We start from the raw sequence: 21,805 nt of genomic DNA, 5'->3' as shown, positions 1-21,805 counted from the left end.
TTCATGAGTCCCTGAGACTAATCGTGTCCTAATTTGAGAAAACAAATTTGACTCCTCCACTGAACCACAGATCAGCAAAGACCAGGACATCTTTTCTTTGTATTTTAGCCCCTGCCTTGTATAAAGCAGTTACTCAGTAAATATCTTCCCTCTTGCTCCTAAACGACGTAATCATAACATTCTGCCACTATCCTTGACTCACACTTCTTGCCTCTCTTTGACAGAAACAATAGTAATAGTAAACAAAACAGAAAACCAACAACTCAAACGTCTATGGACAGGTGAATGGAGAAGTCAGCTGGGTGTGTCCACACGGTGGAATGTTACTCAGCACTGAAATGAAAAACCAGTGAACACGGTCACGTGGAACTATACAGAGGAGTCTTAGAAACGATGTTGAGTGAAAAAAGTGCATTATTTTTATAAAGGTCGAACATGAGCAAAACTAAATAATGCACTGTTTAGAAATACATAGGTAAGTGACAAAAATACAACCCTCCCCCACTAGAGCAAGGGAACTAAACAAAATTTCGGATTGTGATTACCTGTTGTAGGGAGATAAGAGATATTAATTAGAAACACAGATCCACATTACTGGCAACCTTCCAGTTCTTGGCTTACTTTCTAACATGTTACATATATTCTTTTATGAATATAAAATATGATATTAAAATACAGTAAAGACAAAATAAAAAGCTGAATGGGTTTCTTTATCTGGAGTTTCTCAGAATCTTTAACATGCTAACATGAATTGTGACTTTCCAAGAGAAAGATACAGTTGCTATCTCCCCAAACAAAATTTCTATGGAACAGACCTTGGAAAACAGTGAATTAAGATATAAAATATTTCCTTGATTATGACCAATTCCACTGAGGTTACTTTATGCTGTGGCACTTTCTTACAAACAATGTAACTGCCTATTAAAAAATGTAGCTGCTCTTTCCCAGTTCCCATCTCAATAGTGGATGCCTAATTTATGAAAACAAAACAAAACAAAACAAAAAGCAAAGCAAAACATATGAGGCAGGAGCCCTTGGCCCTATTTCCTCTCAGAGAGGACATAGGACAAAAAAGCAACCAATGGGATTCTGCATGTCTCCGGCATCGTGCATCTCATTCGCTGGAGTATCATGGGAGGAGAACGGATTCCCTTCATAGTCCTCAGGCAAAACACCCTCAGGGACAGAGCTGCCTGTACGGTCACTTACACAGAGGTCTGAAGGGAGGTTATCCCTCTGGGAATGGAAACCGCTGCAGATGTACCTTCTCACCACTGGGAACATTTGAGACCAGGTCCATTTGTCAGAGCACCCACAACTCTAGAAGTAGAATGGTGACCACATAAAAAAAAAAAAAATACAAGAAGCAGAGCCCCAAATAACCTAAATGTAGCAAGCCTGGATGCTGATGACCCTGTGCAAGTCTATTAATTACAGAGGTACTGACTCTGGGGGCTTCGAGGGGAAAATTTTAAGGAGCACAAATGGAAATTGAGGCACTAAATTTTTTCCTCCTCACAGACCACAGAGGTCATCAGGCAGTCGGATTACCTTTATAGTAAATTTTATCCCTGCCTCAGTATATTCCTACTTGGGATACTAACATAAACCTGCTCTTGAATCATGTAAAAGTACGGGTTTTCAAAACAAGTGATTTGGAAGTATGGGTGACGACGGAGGCGGCGATGATGAATATCTAAAGTCTTTTTTACTTTATTCCCCCAAATAATCATAATAGCAGCAGCAAGTAACATTTATTGAGTGCTTACCCTGTGCTAGGTGCTCTTCTAAGTAGTTTACATATATTATATCATCTAATCAGCATAACAATGACACGAAAGAGCTATTATGACCTCTATTTTACATTGAGAAAACTGAGGCACAGAAAAGTTAAATAATGTGCCTCAGGTCGTACAAGTGGACCCGTGGCAAAACCGGGACTTCAACAGGCAGTCTGGCACTGGGGCCGCTGCTCGTGACGGCTGCGCTGCACTGCCTCCCAAAAGACCAAAGACGGTCAGAATGCGATTTATAAATAACGGTCCCGTTCCAGCCCAGAAGCTCTAATGACAATCCGAGGGAAGGAACACGTCACTCAGTAGGGACAGAGGAATGGAAATGCAGGCCTGTGCTGAGGCCGATCAACGCAATACTTTACTATTTAATAATCCCAACGCCATCACATCGACGACTTTTAAACATTTGTAGAACATTTTTTTGTGATAATAAAAATCATAGAAATGTAGATAATGTAGGAAATAAAGAAGTAAATGAGTCACTTTTGTATCACTACACAGCATTTTTGAGCTTTTCACTTTTTACTGTTTAACCCAACAAATCCTGAAACAAATATGCAAATATGTATGCGATCTTACATACGACGCAAAAAAGGCCTATCTTGCAAACTTGTAAGAACATTTTCCTAAAATGCAGCATTCTGGCTGCAAGAAATAGAAACCCATTCGAAGGAACTTAAGCAAAAGAAAAAATGTAGTGGATGGCATGGGGGAGGGGTGAGCGGGCCTGTCACTGAACTGCCGTGAGGAGATCAGTGCCTCTGAGGGCCAGGAATTGAGCTGGAGGCTGCCTGGGAAGCAGACAGTAGCCACCTCTCTACTCTCTCATCTTTATTCCCGTCTCTCTCATTACTGGTCTCTTAGCTTCACACTGTTTATCTGCTTCTCTCTTCTTTCTCTGCATCTGAGTTGAAGTAAAACTAACCTTCTCCATACAAATTGATGATTTTTATTTTTATTTATTTATTATTATTTTTTTACACCTACAGCACCTGGTCTTCCTAGGTGGCCTCCCATCCAAGTACTAACCAGGCCCGACCCTACAAATTGATGATTTTAAAATTTAAGTTATTTTTCGGAATCAGGAGTAGCCACCCTCAGTGTTGGCAGGGGTGGTAAGAGTGAGGTATAAACTGGTGAAACTTTTCTGGCCGGCAGATTAGTAATTTAGCATCCTATAAGCGTGTATACTCTCTGATGTAGCAATTTCCTGTCAACATTGCTGGCGGTGCATGGAATCTAGGACCACGCAAATCTGAGCTTAAATTCCGGCTTTCCATTTCCCTGTTATGGGACCCAAGGCAAATTACCTAATTTTTCCATGTTCTACTTTCTTCATTTGAAATTATTACCTCTTGGTAAGATTAAATGAGATTATATATGTAATGAAGTCAGCAGAATGGCATGTTTTATGTGCTCAATTATTATCCCAAGTGAACAATTGGCCAAGTGTGTAAAGATGTATATAAAATGATGTTTATTACGGCACTGTTTATAAGAGTGAAAAAATTATACACATCGATAGTAAACAATATTTGTTTTGTTCACCACTGTATATCCAGTCTCAGGAAAGCTCTTGGAATACAGCAGGTGCTCAATAAGCAGTTGTTGAGTGAACGACAAACTAACTGGTTAAACAAACTGTGGCACGATCAGATAACAGAATGCTTTTCAGTTATTAAAAATAACATATACAAGTATTTTCATTGAAAGTACATGTATAATAAAGTACCTCTGGTTTAAAAATATATGTGTATAAATTAATAAAAAAAGGTCTAAGAAGCTATACACCAAGATATCGACATTTCCTATGGTGGGATGGTAGGTGTATGGATATTTTCATTATCTTCATTTTGCTTAGCTGCATTTAAATTTTTTTCCTACAAGGATTATGCATTGATTAATAATGAAAAGCTATTTTTAATTAAAAAATATACATATGTTCCAGTGCACAAATAAATTGGAATCAGGGGACACATCTAGATTTGAATCATGGGTTAAATTAAAAAATTTTTTTTGAAATTATTATTTATGCATACAGCTCCTAGTCTTCCTATGTGGTCTCCCATCCAAGTACTAACCAGGACCGACCCGGCTTAGCTTCCGAGATCAGACTGGGATCGGGCTTGTTCAGGGTGGCATGGCTGTAGACGGTGGACTGTGGCTCCACTGGGGTGTGAACCCAGGACTTTCTGCGTGTGAAGCAGACGTGCTAACCGCTACACTATGGAACCACGTCCATAAATTCAAAAATTTTAAAAAAGCATCTTATTAGAGTTCTTTGTTTATATGCTTTTTTCCCATTAGACGGTGAGATCCTTAAAGATACAGAATGTCTTCATCTTTCTAGCACCTTACACAGAACCTTACACATAATCAACTCTCACTAAATGCTTGTCAGTGACAGGCGGTACATACACTTCATCACAGCTCTTGAAATGGTGTCTAACACTTTGGTCACAGGAGGAAAGTAAGTGCTCCCCTCCCCCACCCAAAATCTCTACAAAGATGGGGCTGGTTCCAGCAGTTTCCAGACTGATCCTGAAATGCCCATAAGTGAAGACGAGTCTCTTCTGGATTCCTCTTCCTTTGAAATGCAAATTCTGTCACAGGATCCTAATTTTCTGTAAATAATTCAGAGAACTAACTCGTGGTTACAGGAGAAGGTCCAAGTTTCTAGTGTTACTTGTTTAGGAAGAAATCTATAAAGTACCTGTTCATAATATCAATGAGTCCCCTCCCAGCTTTGAATTTATTTAGAAAAATTCAAAATGTCAACTGTTTTCTAAACCCTAAACCGTACTCTTTATAAAAAACATTAATGTTACTGACGTATTTTGTCAGAATATGTTATTAACAACACTTAGTTATCATCTCAGATAGTGATAAAACTAACGGCTGTCACTAGTTAATAATATTTATTCAAAGAGCAACACTGTCTTAAATCTTATTAACTATCTTTGGATGACAAAAATCTAAAAATAAAACTAAATGATTCCTCACTTTTGTACTATTTTTTCTGTGCTTTGATTTACAGTATTTCCCAGTAGGCAGAAAACTTTACAAATTGTCCATTTGGTAAAAACACATTTTTCCCACCTTACAAGTGACATTCATAAGTAAGGGATTTAAAAAAATCATAGCTAGATAAATATTCCTAAAATATTATTTGGACTGAGTGCTTAGGTGTCCAGAGACTCGAAACTGACCATCTGAGTTCAATTCCAGCTCTGCCACTTACTAGCTCTGTAACTTCAGACAAGGTGTTCTCTATACCTCAATTTCTTCATCTGAAAAACGAGGTTGATGATAATAATAGAAATATCTACCTTATCGAGTTGTTAGAATTAAATGAAATTGAATGAGTAAAACAGCACTATCTAATAGAAATGCAGAACAAGTCACGTATGTGACTTGCTAGGTAATTTAAAGTGTTTTAATAATCACATTAAAAAAGGTAAAAAGAAATAGGTAAAATTAATTTTAATAGCATATTGATTTAACCCATATATCTAAAACATTATCAGCTTTAAAAAGTTATTAATGAGATATTTGATACTTTTGCGGTATTAAGGTTTTGCAACCTTACACGTATTTTATGCTGGTAGCATAGTTGAATGGCCCTGGCCACATGTCAGATGCTCAGTAGCTATGTGGGGCCAGTGGCTGCAGGGGGTTCTCCTCTGCCAGGAGAACAACTCTGTCCTGTGGATCTGCTTCTTGGCCTCTCAGCTCACACCGCTAACTCAGAGTGCCAGCAAGGACTAGAACTCTTTAATATTGATTAACTTGTGAGGTGATAGGCAAGCTAGCTCAAAATTCAAACCAAGATGCTCATTTATTTGCAAGGTAGGATCATGTGCATCAGAAACACAACTAGAATAATGGCTCAGTCTACTGTAGGTGAGTAAATAATGGGTATAGGTCATTTAAATACATCTAGGGACTTGCATGTTTACCATAACACGTTTATTTTAAACATTTAAGAGAAATAATACTTAATTCATATTAGCTTTGACAGCCAGGGTGATCCTGCTAAAATATGTCAGCTGTCACGGTTCTTCTCAAACTCCACAATACACAAAACTTGTACATGAAAGCTTAAGGCAGCATTATCTATAATAGCCAAATGGTGAAAGCAACTCAAATGTACATCATTGACAAATGGATAAACTATGGCATATGCATACAATGAAATATTATTCAGCTGTAAAAAAGAATGAAGTATTGATATGGATGAACTTTGAAGACACGATATTAAGTTAAAGAAGCCACTCACAACAGACTATATATTATGTGATTCCATGTATATGAAATGTCGCGAACAAGGAAGTCTACGGAGACAGAAAGTGATGAGTGGTCGCCTGGGTCTGTGCGGGAGGAGATGGAGGAGGGTTCTTTCTGAGGTGAAAAACATGTTCTAAAATTGACTGTGGTGACAGCTGAGCATATCTGCGAATACGCTAACCCCCACTGAATCGTATACTTTAAAGGGGTGAATTGTATGGTACGCGAATTATATCTCAATAAAGCTATTAAAACCCCCCTAAAATCCTACAATACTCCCTAACTCACCGTGAAAACCCATCCTCACTAAGTCCACAAGCGCCCTGCGATCAGGCCCGGGTCGACCCTGCCAGCGGCCTCCTCCCGCTCACTCCGCCGCAGGCGCTCGTCTCGCAGGGCGCGGCAGGGGCCTGCCTCAGCATGCAGCTCCGCCGGCCCGGGATGCTCTTCCCCACCTGCTTGGCGCGCTCCCTCACCTCCTCCAAGTCTTCCTTCAGATCTCTTCTTAATGAGGCCCTTCCCGACACCATACTGACCAGTGGACTCACCCTGCTCCCTTCCACTGCCCACGCCCCTTTGCCCTGCTCTGCCTTCTTCTCCCATCGCGTTGATCACATCGATCCACTATCACATTTACTTATTAAGTTTATTGTTTAGTTCTGTCTCCCTCTGAGTGAATATATAAGCTTCACAGGGGTTAAGATCTTTGTTTTATTCATGGAGGTATCCTAGTGCTCAGTAAATATTTGAGGAATGAGTGAATTAACTATTGACTTTATGCTATCCTCACTTGTTCAATAAATATTTATTTATCTAGTCTAGAACTCCTAACTAGGCATTGTGACTTCTGACTGTTTCACAAAGAAGTTGGCGAAAATATTTGCGGTGCTATAGAATTCATGTCATATATAATTCCTTGGAGTTGAAATTTGACTTATTTCCGCCTAACTGAGGATATAATAGGACTAGTGAGACAAATAAAAAGGGTAATAGTAAGCAGGAGGGAAGTAGTTCCCTACGAGGAAATACCGAGACGGGAATGGCAGCTTGCACACTGCGAGCCTGCGCCGACTCCGGGCATGTTTCGGACTGACCGCGTGACCAGGTGCCGCACATGGTCAGGTGCCGCACATGGTCGGGCCCCGCCCGGCGCATCAACCCGATCCTTTCCAGGGCAGCTCCTCTGCCTTCGAAAACCCTGAAAATTATGCCTTTAAAGAGGGCCCTGTAATCAGTTACTACCTTTTATTTCTTTGCATTTCATTATGCACAAAAGGAGAGGGGAAAGCAATAAAAAATTCATATTAAACTTTATATGGCTATGGAGAGAAAAGAAAATATTGACTGCCTCTCTTTATTTATTAAGAATGTTGCTAAGGAGATAATTAGTTTCTGCAAAGTTCCTTGGTGTCTTTGCAGCAAAAACACAACTGCTATTTTAAATAGTGTTTAAATCTAAACAAAGATAATCACAATTACACCTAATCAGAGCAGGCCTTCCCTACAGAAACAAATCATGTAACTACGGGTGGCCTGTAGAACTCTGCTTCATTGTGACCAGTGCTTGAATCACGGAAAAATATTGTCATCAAAAGAACTGTTTTAAAGAAATAAGATACTTAAAAAAGAGCAGCTTAAATTAAAACTGAATAGCAAATTGAATTTCAGATTCAACTATGTATATTTCCTTTTACTCCAAGAGATATATATCTTCTGGCTTAAGAGGGAGCTTACTTATATGCAGGCCCTATTCTCTCTCCTAAAATTACATTCATTTCAGGAGATATACCAGAGAGGGAAGGAAATAATTTTCTGTTCTTTATTTTTTGGTTTTGTCTACAACTAACGTTTTGTTTCAGTTCACAGAAAAGGCAATCTCGATGCACTGTACTTTAGAAATAGAAGATATCCCAGGATGAAGGCAGTTAAAACTGCCATATGAGAGAGTAGGGTTCATGTAATTTTCTAGAATGCAGGAGGCCAATTTTGACCCTTCTATCTATTGCATTAGGTATCTTGCCCCCAATTCATAAACTGTAAGTGGTGGTGCTGGGATGTGACTGCAGAATAAATCTGCAGTGATTTCAGATGTTATATAAGAGATCAGGGAAATCAAGTGAACTGTATCCCAGAAATATCTTGCAATAGGCATTTCCCACTCTGAGATAGTAGCTTCTAAATCAGCATATTATACTCCCAACTACAAGATAACTTTAAAGTTCACGTAATGTCATTTTATACACTTCCAAGATCCTAACCACACTGACACTTCCATTTCTGGAATTAAGGCAGACTAGATAAGGTGAAAATCCTCTTGCAATAAAACACAGAAATGCTGGATAAAAAAAATGACAAACATCCTTTTAAGTGAATGATTAACCTCTTCAGAAAGGAAGGGAAGTCTCTAAGAGCCATTACAAAAAGGGGACCAAAACTTAGGTTGATAAGTATAAACTGATGCTGTGATTACTCAATACATGTGTGCCAGTGTTCACAAACAACGGCATTGTATTTGACAAGCTACGTATTTGACAACGGCATTGTATTTGACAAGCTACGTATTTGACAACGGCATTGTATTAGACAAGCTACAGAGGGTCAGGAGGCTTAGGCCTCAGTAAGAAAGGGAATTAGAATGGAGACTCCTGCATAATGTAAAGGTGCTCACTGAACAGGTATACTAACAAACAGTCTTCTGTCTGCACAGGGAGATAACGAGGAAACTTGAAAATAAAATGATACTGACTCTGCATGGTTCAGGAACCCTTTAGTACAGAAATTAACATTAAAAAGTAGTTCTAAACTGATAATACTCTTTGGGTACCTGCTCTAAATGAAAGGAAAACTATGCAGAAGAGATATATCTTCAACTTTCATCCCTCATGAATCCCATAGATAAAACCTTGTTTAAGATAACTCATAATCCAAAATTACAGAACACATGTAAGTACAATTTTTGAAATTGAAAATGGAATGGACAAATTAAACAGATTAGACGTAGCTGAAGAGAGAATTACTGAACTAGAATACTGATCTGAAAAAATTACATAGAAGGCAGCATGAAGGTAGCATGGATAATATAAAAGAGAGGTTAAAAGTATAAAGAACAGTTGATGGCCTAACATATAACTTATAAGCATTCTAGAAGGAGAGAACGGAGGAAATGTAAAAAAGGCAATATTCAAAGAAATGACTGGAAAATTTCCTGAAGTTATGCCAAGCATGAATTTTCATACCAAATAGCATAAATAAAAGTAAATCCATATTTAGATACACAATACTAAAATAAGACCATCAAAGACAAAAGGATAATCCTAAAAATATAAAAGAAAACTTTGCATACAAATGAAAAACAATTATATTGAGAGAAGACTTCTTAAAAGAAACAATTAAAAATAGTATTGCATTGTCTTCTGACTTTTAAGTGGTGAGAAAAATCTATCAATCTGGAATTCTAAAATTAGCTAAACTAAGATATTTTTAGATAAAAACATCAAGTTGACCAGTAATTGAAAGAACTACTAAAGAATGTTCTTTATAAATTGATGGTTGGCAGATGGGAAGGGGGTCGACGGGATGGACGAAAATGGGGAAGAGATTAAGATGTACAAATTGCCAGTTATAAAAATAGTCCCAGGAATCTAAAATACAGTATAGGGAATATAGTCAATAATATTGTAATAACTATGTATGGTATCAGATGGGTACTAGACTTACCGGGGTGATTGCTTTGTAAGTTATATAAATGTCTGGTCACTATGTTGTACATCCGAAACTAATATAATAGTGTATATCACTTGTAATTAAAAAATAAAGTTAAAAATAAGTAAAATAAAGTAAATAAGGTTCATTATATATAAGAAAAGAATGTTCTTTAGTAATAAGAAAATTGGATCAGAAAAAAGGGCCAGGATGAAAGAGGGGGAAAAATGAACAAATATGTGGGTAAATCTAAACAAATGTGACTACTGAAAATAATAATGATTAATTTGGGGATTATAAAAACAAGGTGAAGCCAAAATGCCAGACAATGATAGCTTGAAAGTTGGGAGGAAAGTGATTAGAAATCCTTCTAAAAGTTGAAAATCACATGATATCACTTACGTGTGGGTCAAATATGTGGTGACAGAAAGAAATCTAACTATGGGAGGTGAACGCACAGTGTAAATATACACATGCCTTACTGTTAAAGTGTACAGCTGAAACTTTTATGGTGAACCAATGTCACCATAAAAAAAAAAAAAAAAAATAAATCCTTCTAAGGGTCATTCTGAGATCCCTTTGTTATTTGTGAGAAAGGTAGAAATAGATTAATTTTAATTTCTGTTTCTTTATTCATTCAACAAGTATCTTTTACAGACAGGTAAAACTAATCTGTAACAGAAGTCATGATAGTGATTACTTGTGACAAGGGGGCCTACGGGAGGCTTCTGGATGTGCCGGCAGTGTTCTATTACTTGATCTGCGTGGTGATTACACAGATGTATTCACTTTGTGATATTTCATTGAGCTGTCTGCTTATTTTCTGTATGTAATGGGGTATGTATGTATACATAATATTTTTGTTAAAGTTATAAAAGGAAACTATGGCACAGTTTACATCTAAATAAAATTTTGATAGAGTATAAAGATATAACTTTAGAGATAACTATATCTAAAGATATAACTTTAGATATCTAAAGTCCTAAAAATAACAGAAAAAATGATTGTTAGTATTTATATAATCTTTCTAAGCATGACACCAAAGGCAGAAATCACCAGTAGCTTTGACTACATAAAAGCAGAAAATAGTTTTTATACAACAAAACACTGACTAAAATAAAACAAAAACATCAAATAGAGGAAAAGAATTTGTATATTATAGAATAAATGGTCAATATTCTTTTTTTAATGCCCACAGCACCTGGTCTTCTTATGTGGTCTCCCATCCAAGTACTAACCAGACCCGACCCTGCTTAGCTTCCGAGATCAGACGCGATTGGGCATGTTAAGGGTGGCATGCTCATAGACCGATATTCTAAATTACATAGATATAATTCTTAAAAATCATTAGGGAAAAAAAAGGAATACCACAATTACAAAATGGGCAAAGACTATGAACTGGCAATTGATAAAAAAAATATATAAATAGCCAGTGAGCTCCGGAAACCAACAAAGAGGTTAAGTAATTTGCCTAAATTCACAAAAATAGTAAGAAGGAAAGTCAGGATTTCAACCCCAGGCAATCTTACCCTTCAATTAATATTTGTTTAATGAATGAGACTCTATATTTAACACTAAGAGATGTTTACATAATAGACTACAAAATGCAGGTTGTAAAACAGAACGTACAGTGAGATCTCTTTCTGCGCATACACTCATTTAAATGTTTGCACAGTCTTAGGTAAAAAGGTCTGAAAAGATCAAAATGTAACAACTGTACTTAGATTATAGAAGAATTTTTTGGTTTTTATCCTTTCTGAATTAAAGAATTTTCAGAATGAGTATATATTAGTTCCATAATAAAGAGGAAAAATTATGTTAAAAAGCCAAATAATACTAGAAATTGAAAAAGACACAAACACCTCCAGTGACTCCCAATGTACCTATGTATGCATGGCTCAGCATGGATCTCGCAGGGTCCCGAAACAGTGAATTCAGTTATCACGCATGGTTCTCTAGTCCACTCCTCCTCTGTCTTTCCTACCTGCAGCTTCCAGGTTAACTTCCTAAAATACTGTGATCCTCTTGTAATTTTATTGCTTAAATGCTTTCAATTATTCCTTGTTTTCTTCAGAAGAGAGCAGAAATTCCGCAGCCTGGAATTGAAGGCCTTCCGCAATTGCGGCATCCAATCAGCCGCTTCACTTATCACACGCATTCCAGTTAGCTGACTGTTGGCTGTTCTTTTTCTATATATATTGCCTACAGCTTTCCATAACAGTTCACATGTGGTTAACTCGGCCTAGAATGTGCTCTTCCTCCATATGCCCATTTTCTACCCAAGGCTCAACTTACACACGATCTTCTCCCTGAAACATTTGCTCTTTTCTCTTAGCCACTCTGAGAATCCGTGGCTCTTTTATCTGACTCTCCAGGTACTTATTTCCTTATTTATTTATTTATTTATTTATTTTTGTTCTATCTTTCCTAACAGAGACAATGACTTATTTGAGGTAGGATCTTTATCTTATTCGTCTTTTTATTCTTTTTACTAAATACCTATTGAATGAATGTAATTAATCAACAAAAACTCACAGAACTCAGTGCCACTACGTTTAGGTATTTGCAAAGTGCCAGTCTGTGGCAGTTAGATTTCTCCTTCTCAGAACAGAGGGATCATAAATTGTTAACAGTGCAGGTGGGTCCTCACTCTTCGAGTCTCTGACCTAACTAAGTGAAACTCATGGAGTAGAGATCCTTTGTCTCACACAAACTAAATTATTCTATGAAACGATGTATTTTGGTCTTCAGCAATTTGGTCAGCATTGACCTTACTTTTCCTACATAAAGGGAACTTAAGCTTCACTCTCTGGGGAGGGGGACAAAGCTGCAGGACTGAACGCTCTCCCTTACCTTTCCGTGTTGTGCACTGTGGTTCCTCCCAGGACAGTCCTCACTCCAGGAGTGGCGCGGTTCAGGTTATAAACCGTGAGAGCTTCTTCATAGGTGGCTCCTCCAATGACAAACACAATGATATCCTGAGGTCTGCAATAATGAAGACATTTAATATCATAGGATAAGGGGGCAAAAGGCAAAGACTTGTTACTGTTATATATAGTTTTAATGTCTAAATCTTTCTTTTTTGGTGGTGGAAGCATAATTAAAGCAGAACAGAATAAAAGGTTTAAAAAAAGTTTTTAATTATCTGAAATTGGCAGGAAACAGAGCAGGAAATGCTGAATAGTGATTTGCTTTCTGTTTATGAGCGGATGTCTCATAATTTCTGTGCTGTGGATTTCAGAATAGCACAATAGCGTTTGCTGGAACCAAATGTAGAAATATTCTTTTATATTCAAGATGCTGCAGAGTACTTCACTGGGACATGAAATCAACACAGCAGTAATTTATGCTTGTCCTACACATCTCTTTTCATGTATGAGCCCTTTGTCAAATATTTAGTACAGTGTCATTACAATGGCTGCTGTCCAGGGACCTCAAAGTCCTGATATATTTGGATATCCCATAACAAGGAACTTAGAGACATTTAGTATTTTGAGTGTAATAAAGAATGGGGCACAGAAACTAATGATGCTTCTAGGAACTCCACCTCTTTTTAAAATCTTTGTTCTTGAATCCTTTGATAAACCAAGAAAAACCAAGATAAAACATAGAAACAAACAACAAACCCATGAATGTCATTTTGATACAGGACATGCTGACGCATCAACTCAGTCACCAGCCTCATTTGGGTGGCACTGTGTAGTTTAACTGTGTTTCAATCTTTATCAAAATGGCTTCATAACAAAAGTGACAGGTCCTCCCATTAGCTTTTTTTGTAGATATCAACAAGAAGCAGGTCATATTTGTTTTCAAATTTGTTAAACTTTGCTTTGTTTTTCTTTTCTCATGCCATCAAGAGAAGATACAATTACTTAGTAGGCAATTAGTTTTGTTAAATCACTTATTGGACATTATTTAAAACTACATTAAGCAGAATCATTTGTTTTGGAGGTTACAGCACAAAACTAAATAGAAACATCTTTAATTAAGAGATAGATATGCTTATGTATAAATCATGAAAAAACTCCTACATTTCCTTTCTGTTTGTCTCTTTCTAAAACACCTTGAAGGAATTAACTGAGAGAATACGTGTTCTTGTTGGACTTCTTGGAAACAGAATCAGATATTGCGTCTATTAAAAAGGTTCACATAATCTCTGAATTGCAGAGATACCCAACGAAAGGCTCCCAATGCAGAAGATGTGGTATTTTGCAATTAATTAGGTAGAGTCAATTATGACATTTCTATGGAACCTGGAACTTAAAAATCATGCCTCTGAAACACTAAATTTACTTTTTAAGACAATAAGTTTCATTCAAGACTACCCACCCGAAACAATGTATTTAGCACCACAATGCTTTAAGAGTTACATACCATCTTATATTCTACAAACATTTTTTTGTTATTTTAAAATATACTGTTTTTGACTAGATAAATGTTTGGGCATGGTATAAAATACAGAAGGGTATACTGTAAAAAAGTAAGTTTCCTCCATCCACTTGTACCCCAGCTTCTCCCTAGAGGTAAACATTATTTCTCGTCTCATATGTATCCTTTTGGAGATATTACCTATGTTTGTGTATATATATGTGTATGTAAATATACACACATGTATACACACACAGAAGCATTTTACGTACACTGTTCTGCTTCTGACCCTTATCTTGGATATACTGGTAGATATCACCAAGTTGCTCCACAGATGTCACTCCACCAGCAATTCAGGAAAATGTCTATTTCTCTACATCCTATTTCTCCACATTCTTAGCACCATGTCCTTATCAAGGCTTCTGTTCCTTCTAAACTGAGTAAGTTGATCGCTTGCTCTTCTTCGATATACTTTCTTCACTTGGTTTCCAAAGGACATCACATTTGTGGTTTTCTTCCTACTTTGTTCGTTGCTATTTCTCAGTGTCACCTCTCAATAGTGGAGTGCCCAGAGCCCAGGCATTGGTCCTCCTTTCTTCTTGATCTACACGTACTCCCTAGATCTGCTCTGGTCAATGTAGTAGCCACAAGCCACATATGGCTACTTAAGTTAATTAAAATAACATTTAAAAATTCAGTCCCTCAGGAGAACTAGCCACATTTCAAGTGCTAACAGTCACATGTGGCTCTATGTACTAGATAGCACAGATATAGCACATTTCCGTCATTGTAGGAAGTTTTATTGAATAGCCCTTCCTTAGATGATCTCGCACATTCTGTGGTTTTAAATACAGTTGATCCTTGAACAATACAGGTTTAAACTGCACAAGTCCACATACGTGCAGATATTTTTCAATGAATACTGTAAATGTATTTTCTCATCTTTATGATTTTCTTAATAACATTTTTTTCTCTCAGTTACTTTATTGTAAGAATACAGTATATATAATACATGTAACAAAATCTGTGTTAATTGACTGTCTATGTTATCAGGAAAGCTATTTAGTTAGGTTTTTGGGGAAACAAAAATTAAACACAGAGTTCTGACTGGGTGGGGTTGGAGCCAGCCCTAACTCCCACATCGTTCAAGGGTCAACTGAATACCTATCTGCTGATGACTTCCAAATCTCCATCTCCAGTCCAGACCACTCTTCTAAATGCCAGACTTAAATATCTGTCCACTTGACATTTCTACTTGGATATTTAATATATTTCTCAATTCAACATGTTCGAGTCCCTATCTTCTCACCCAGGCTTGTTCCACATATAGGTTTCCTCATCTTAGTTGATGGTCACTCTACTCTTTCAATTGCTTAGGTTAAAAACTTTGGAGTCATCCTAATTCTTCTTTTATGGCTGGAGCGAAGATTGTAAGTTGGGGACATAGTGAAAGAAAGAGAGAGAAGTAAACAGAAGCCAGACGACAGAAGGCCGTGAATCTTACAGGCCACGGTGGAATCACCGAAGGGTTTTAACAGGTTACCATGACCAGATTTGCTTTTTTGAAGGATAATTTTGGCAGCTTTGTTACGATGAACTGGAGGTTGCTGGTGGGAAAAACTGGAGGACAAAAGGCTACTGTTAAACACTTGTGGGAAGATATAATGAAAGACAAACTAAAGAAATACCAGGAGTAAAGAGGAGGGACTGGATACAGAAGACAAAAAATGTAGACTCTTCACTGTTCGGTCAGTGATTAAGTGTGGAAGATGAGCATACAGGAAGAGTCCATGATAACTCTGAATTTCTTGGTTTTGGTGACGAGGTATAGATATTTAAGAATGAGAAGAAAGCAACACTTACTTAAGACAAAAACACGCTGTGGTTTGATATTCATTAAAGGATGTAAAGAATGAGTTCTGTGGGGGGAAGAAATCCAATGGTACAAGAATGTGCCACCAAGGAGATAGAGGACACTCTACCAATAGTTTGGTCTATGTATAACCATGTAGGGGTCAGCCTAGGTGTAAAACAGGAAAAAACCAAAACCAAAAACAAACAAAAACAAAAACAAAAAAATCAGTTAAAATGTTCGAGAATAATAAAATCCTCAAAACTCAAATTAAATTATATTTTCAGAAAATGAGTATTTTTTACAGTAAGATTCCACATGCAGTGCTTTTTACGTGAGGGACAACTTAAGCCTGAGACCTGTTATACAGTTTATCTTGAGAAACTACTCACAGATCATCACACAGATCATCTCATTAAGAAGGGAGGGAAGTTTCTTCCCTGCCAGGGTACAGTGATCGAGGAGAGGAACCAGACAGTAACACTTTTGTTCTGAGCTCCTGATCTGGTGAGTCAATTTAAGCAGCAGCTGAGCAGACTAATGAGGATCACCCTGGAAATGACGTTGCTTCTCCATAGCTGCCCTCTGCCCATCACCTGCTTCGGGAGTACATCTGGCTGTTATGGGAAAGAAAGACAAGAACTAGGAAGAAATAAAGTCAAGCGGGTTTCTGGGGTAGCCAGAGAACGCTGTCCTTCAGTCTGGTAATTTCAGGGTGCCAGAGCATTTTTGTGTTACTGGAGGGGGAAGAAAATGTCACGGATGGTAACTGTGGGTGTTATATTACTGTAAGGACAGAACCTAGTGACAGGGGTAGGCTCTTAAAGCTCAACTCAACTGTGTACCTAACAAAGATGATGATGCCACATTTGGTTATGAAAACATTAATAAATGTTTTCCTGAGCCTCCTACTACTTATTCAAGCTGGCTTGAGAACATCGATGAAAAAAGAAAATCCCTGACATTTTTCCTTTTCATTCCTTTCTCTGGTGAATTTTAAAAGTAGATGTTCTGATGAGGTCAATGGTAAAATATATAGCAAAACATTTTTATGATGGTTGAAGCTAAGTAGAATACGCAAGTTCAATTCTTTGTACACATCTTCCTGTGCTCTGTGATTCACCATAGCAACCACAAGCATTAATTAATGCAGACAGGCAACATTAGGAAACAGCAGCCAGTTCATGCTGTATATAGATACACAAGGACACCTTGAGAACCTAACCAATTTCCATCTTATTTTATTAGAGAGATAAACAAAATTTTTTCACATATAGTATTTCTGGAAATCATCACTTCTATACATAGATGAGTTGAGCAGAAAAACTTAAGCTTTTAAGAGGCTCTATTTTATCTACTTTGTGGACCATTACGCTTATGGCTAAAATTCAAATTTTTGAATATACTTACAGACGGTAAAGACCTTATGAGCATTTACTGTAGAAAAAAAAAGGCCAATGAAAAAGGACCGCTGCTTTTATAGAAGCAAAAATAAGCTGCTGCAACAAGATTCTACTAAATTCGTGTAAACATGAAAAAGTACGTTCTTCTTGAATTAACCGATTCTGGAATGCAAGACTAGAAAGCTCCATTTTTCTCACCAAATGTTAAAGCTGCTTGTCTTTGTCAGGGACAAGGAGCAATTCTGGAGTGAGAAAAAAAATTAGCCTGATAAATAGGGTATGTGGGAGTCCCATCTGCAAGGGAAAACTCAAACCCAATTTGTGGATACAGTTACACTGCCAAATAGGTTAACCACTAATTTAATAGCTAAGGGCTAAAACATTTCTACAAGTGTTCCTGGTTTTGCAAAATTGTGTTCTTGCCACATCTCCTTTGATACTTTCTAATATTACAATAATAACAAAACCAAGAAATTCTATCATGGCGAGACATGATGAGACAAGTTATCATAAAGATGACTAAAATCAATGACTCGCCGTGTTGATGATCCAGAGCCAAGACAATGGCTAGAGCCGAGAGTGGGCCAAGTGGACGCAGAACAAAATACTGCACAGGGTTACTGCGAACTGCAAATCTAGATATTTTGGTAACAGCAACCAAATTTATTCTCCAGTTTAAATTTTCCAACTGTAAATCTTACATCAACTGCTATAAATGCCTACGTAAGAAATTTGACAAGTATCTTTTGAACAACTATTTGTAAAGCACTGTGTTTAATATTGTGAAAACTCAAATATTAACAAAACACAGTTCTTACTTCAAGATTACAATACTTAATATTGAATGTGAAGGACTGTCTCGATAGCCAGAGGTAGCCACCATTAACAATTTCTAGTTCATTCTTTCAGAACTATTTAGTGTATATATAAACATATAATGCATGCATATATAATACACATGTTATGTATATATAGAAGCTTATTTATATACACATATGTATATAATTACATTTATGTTTACATAGTTTTTTTTACACAAAAGGGATATTATAGCATCTTGCTTTTCTATCCACTGTATCTTAGAAAGTTTTGATATTATCCCACGAAAACTTATGCCATTTTTAAAGAAGAATGCATAGTATTATACTGTAATTTAGGTAACCAGTTTTCTCTTGATGGATATTTCGCTTATTTCCATTTTTTTTCTCTATTACAAATAGTGTTTTGGGGCATATCCTTGTTTCTGTGTCTCTGTGGGCTTGTGCAAGTACATCTGTACGGCCGGCTTTTAGGAGTAGGGTTGCGTAGTAGGCCTTTCACGTCCTGTGCGGTATCCCTGCGTTAGGCAGGGCAGGCGCTGTGCTCCGCGCTGTGGACCCCTAACCACTTCTTTGCCTCCTTCAAAGTGTCCACTGTCTTAGGAGTGCGCAGCGCACCGTTTCCTCCCGACCTCCTTTCCCGGTCACTCTTATTCCCCAAAGACTTCAGCTCCGCTTTACTGTTCTCCTTTTCACTCCTGCGCCTTTCAAGGTTTTCAGTGGCTTTAACATTAATGTGGATCACTCACCTCACAGCCTGGTCTCCTCACCCACACCGACCTGTTCTGCCATCACTCACAACCACCAACACCCATGATTATAACAAACTCTTCATTACAAGTACCTGTGCTGTGAAATCCTGAATTCAAGATCTTTCTCCAAGAACTGCCTAATTCACTTATACTGACACCGCTACTGCAATAAGTCTCTGAGCTCGTCAGGACCTCTAGCCCACTCGACAATACTTTTCCGCTCTCTAGGACACTCTTCTTGTTTTCATTCCCCCAAGTCCTGGTTGGACCCAAACTGTCAGCCTTCTCCTCATTTAATCTAGTTAAGCTAGAAGTTGCTGGAGAAAAACTACACAACTAGGCTCATGGGTTGTATTTTAAATCAATGACCACAAAAGTCTAATGGGCACTCAATCTCGCCTAGAAGTCCTGCTTACGTTTCCCTAGTAGATTTGATTTCTAGCCTACAAGATGACAATTTCACAATGTTTTCTCTTTAACCTGCTACCTTAGCTGATAACTTGGCATCATGTTTCACTGAGAAAGTAGAATCAATTAGACAAGATGGCCCCATGTTCTCACCATCAAACTTAAAATGAGGGAGGTGCCTCAGCTCCTATCAAGGGCTCCTCCGCGTGTGCTCTGGGTCCCCTAAAGACTTCACTTCTGCCCTCTTCTTCCTTCTCTTCTGAATTATCTATTCCTCCCTCTTTAGGGTAATTCTCATCAGATTACACGTATGCTCTAGAATCCCTCTCTCCCTAGTGCCCACCATCTCATCTAGCTACCATCCAATTTCTCTAACCCCTTCACACAAAGCTTCTTAAAAGTGTTGTATACATCTGTCATCTCAATTTTATCTTATATCCTGTGACCCTCTGAAATTAGATTTACAACCCCACTGAAACTGGGGAATAAGGTCACCAAAGACCTTCATGTTCCCAAATCTGATGGATGCTTCACTGTCTTCACCTCTCAGTAGACTGGACTCAGGTTACCACTCGCTCCTCGGTCTTTATGACACCATGCCCTCCTGGCTTTCCTCCCACCGTCCGGTCCCCTCCTCAGTGTCCATTTCTGGCCCCACATCCTCTATTCAGTGGTTGGTCCTGGGCTCTCTTCTTTTTTCTGTCTGTGCTCTGTTCCTAAGTGATCTTATCTAGTCCCAAGGCTTTAAATATCATCACAATCCTATTGGCTCCCTATTCAGTATCTAACATTTCCACTTGGTGATCCAACAGACATCTGCAACTTAACAACACAACTCTCGATTTCCCCCCAACCTGAGCGTTATTCTTGACTTCTCTCTTACCCTTGTCCCATCAGTCTACTCCGTTTCATAAGTCTGCTGATTCTACCGTCCCGCCAGCCTCCTTTCCAGACCACTTTCATTTCTTACCTGGACTATCGTAGCCTCCTCCTAAGTGGTCTCCCTGCTTCTGTTTTTGCCTTCAATGCATTCTCCCCACAAGACAATCTTTCAATACATAATTCAGTTTATGTCGCTTACATGCTTAAAGCTCTTCTGTGGCTTCCTATGACATTAAAAAAAAAAGCCTATATGACCCTATGTGATCCAGCATCTACTTAAGTTTTCAACTTCTTATTTCCTCCTTACTCGCTGCGCTCCAACCACACTGGGTTGTTTTTTTTTTTTTTTGCTCCATGAACTTGCCAAGTGCTCTCTTTCCTCAAGGCCTTTGCTCTGGCGTGCCCTCTGCGTGGGATGCTTTTTCCCTCATTGTTATGTGATTGGCTCTTTCTTGTAATTCAAAACTCATCTTAAATATCGCTTCCTCAGAGAGGCCCTCTCCATCTAAAGCAGCCCTCCCCACCTCTACGAAGTTACTTTGTAGCTTATTACCCTATTTATTTCCTCAACAGTACTTATCTCATTCAAATTATACCCTTTATTCGCTCACTTGTTTCCTGTCTGTCTCCTTCACGTGAGTCCCTTGAGGGCAGACACCCGTCTGTCCTCACTTCCATTTCACCAGCACCTACAACAGTTCTCGACATATTTAAGACACTCGAGAAACATCTGTTATGTAAAAGGATGAAGCCATTGAATTATTAGTTGTATATTTATTTAGGCAACAGTGACAAATGCTAACGGATACTGACAGCCGATAACTGTGCATTTTGTTGGAAGTGCATCATTTTGAGCTTTGTTTGGAAAAGTGAATCACCCAAATTAGAAAGGTTTGCTGTCATGGACTAATTACACACAATGAACTCTTCCGGTGGTCTATGGCAGGGATCCCCAAACACTGGTCCATGGACCAGCACTGGTACCGGTCCGTGGCCTGTTAGAAACCGGGCCGCACAGCAGGAGGTGAGCGTTGGGTGAGCGAGCAGAAGCTTCATATGTACTCGCAGCTGCTCCCCAGCACCAGCATCACCTCGGCTCTGCCTCAGATCATCAGGCGTTAGATTCTCATAGGAGCACCGGTCCCTGGTGCCAAAAAGCTTGGGGACCGCTGGTATGGTGTCCCTTTAACAATAAATAGCTAATTTCTTCTTCTGTAACTCTTATATGAAATTCATAAGAAAATTAATATTTTTACTTTTTTTTTAATCTTAGCAATTAGAAGGCTATTTAATAGAGTTATGCTGTTTTTCAAAAAGCCTCTAAGATGGGTGAACAGCTTTGGGCTGGTTTTCATTCTTCCCCCGTAGCTGATATTTTGGAACACTGATATCAAGGTCCTTGAACAGTTTATCTGAATGAATGCTCTCTCTGGATTTGACCCCGGAAGTTCTGCCTCTCGACCTTGGATTTTTTAAAAGATATTTTTCCTGTTCTGTTACCAAATTACAGAGTTTTTTTTTTTAAAGGAACAAAGTG

General features: G+C 38.1%; 1 protein-coding gene, 1 non-coding gene and 2 pseudogenes across 4 annotated transcripts in view; all 4 read right to left on the bottom strand.

The window, feature by feature from the left end:
• Positions 1-21,805, bottom strand: part of VPS45 (vacuolar protein sorting 45 homolog) — a 49,105-nt gene that overhangs the window by 5,945 nt on the left and 21,355 nt on the right. For 2 of the 3 annotated variants that reach the window (XM_006919730.3, XM_025052218.1), the window contains one exon: positions 12,639-12,770. In XM_006919730.3, coding sequence (XP_006919792.1) covers positions 12,639-12,770 — 132 coding nt within the window. Of the gene's footprint in view, positions 1-396; positions 1,321-12,638; positions 12,771-21,805 lie in introns of those variants that run through there. The other variant, XM_015595565.2, reaches the window with a different exon arrangement.
• Positions 3,829-3,948, bottom strand: LOC112469070 (annotated as a pseudogene).
• TRNAV-CAC lies at positions 3,958-4,030 on the bottom strand. Its single transcript has one exon. It is a non-coding gene; the product is annotated as a tRNA-Val (tRNA).
• Positions 10,975-11,093, bottom strand: LOC112469105 (annotated as a pseudogene).

This window comes from Pteropus alecto, unplaced genomic scaffold, assembly GCF_000325575.1.
Source record: "Pteropus alecto unplaced genomic scaffold, ASM32557v1 scaffold106, whole genome shotgun sequence".
Taxonomy (NCBI): Eukaryota; Metazoa; Chordata; class Mammalia; order Chiroptera; family Pteropodidae; genus Pteropus; species Pteropus alecto.
This window is presented reverse-complemented; position numbering and strand designations above follow the sequence as displayed.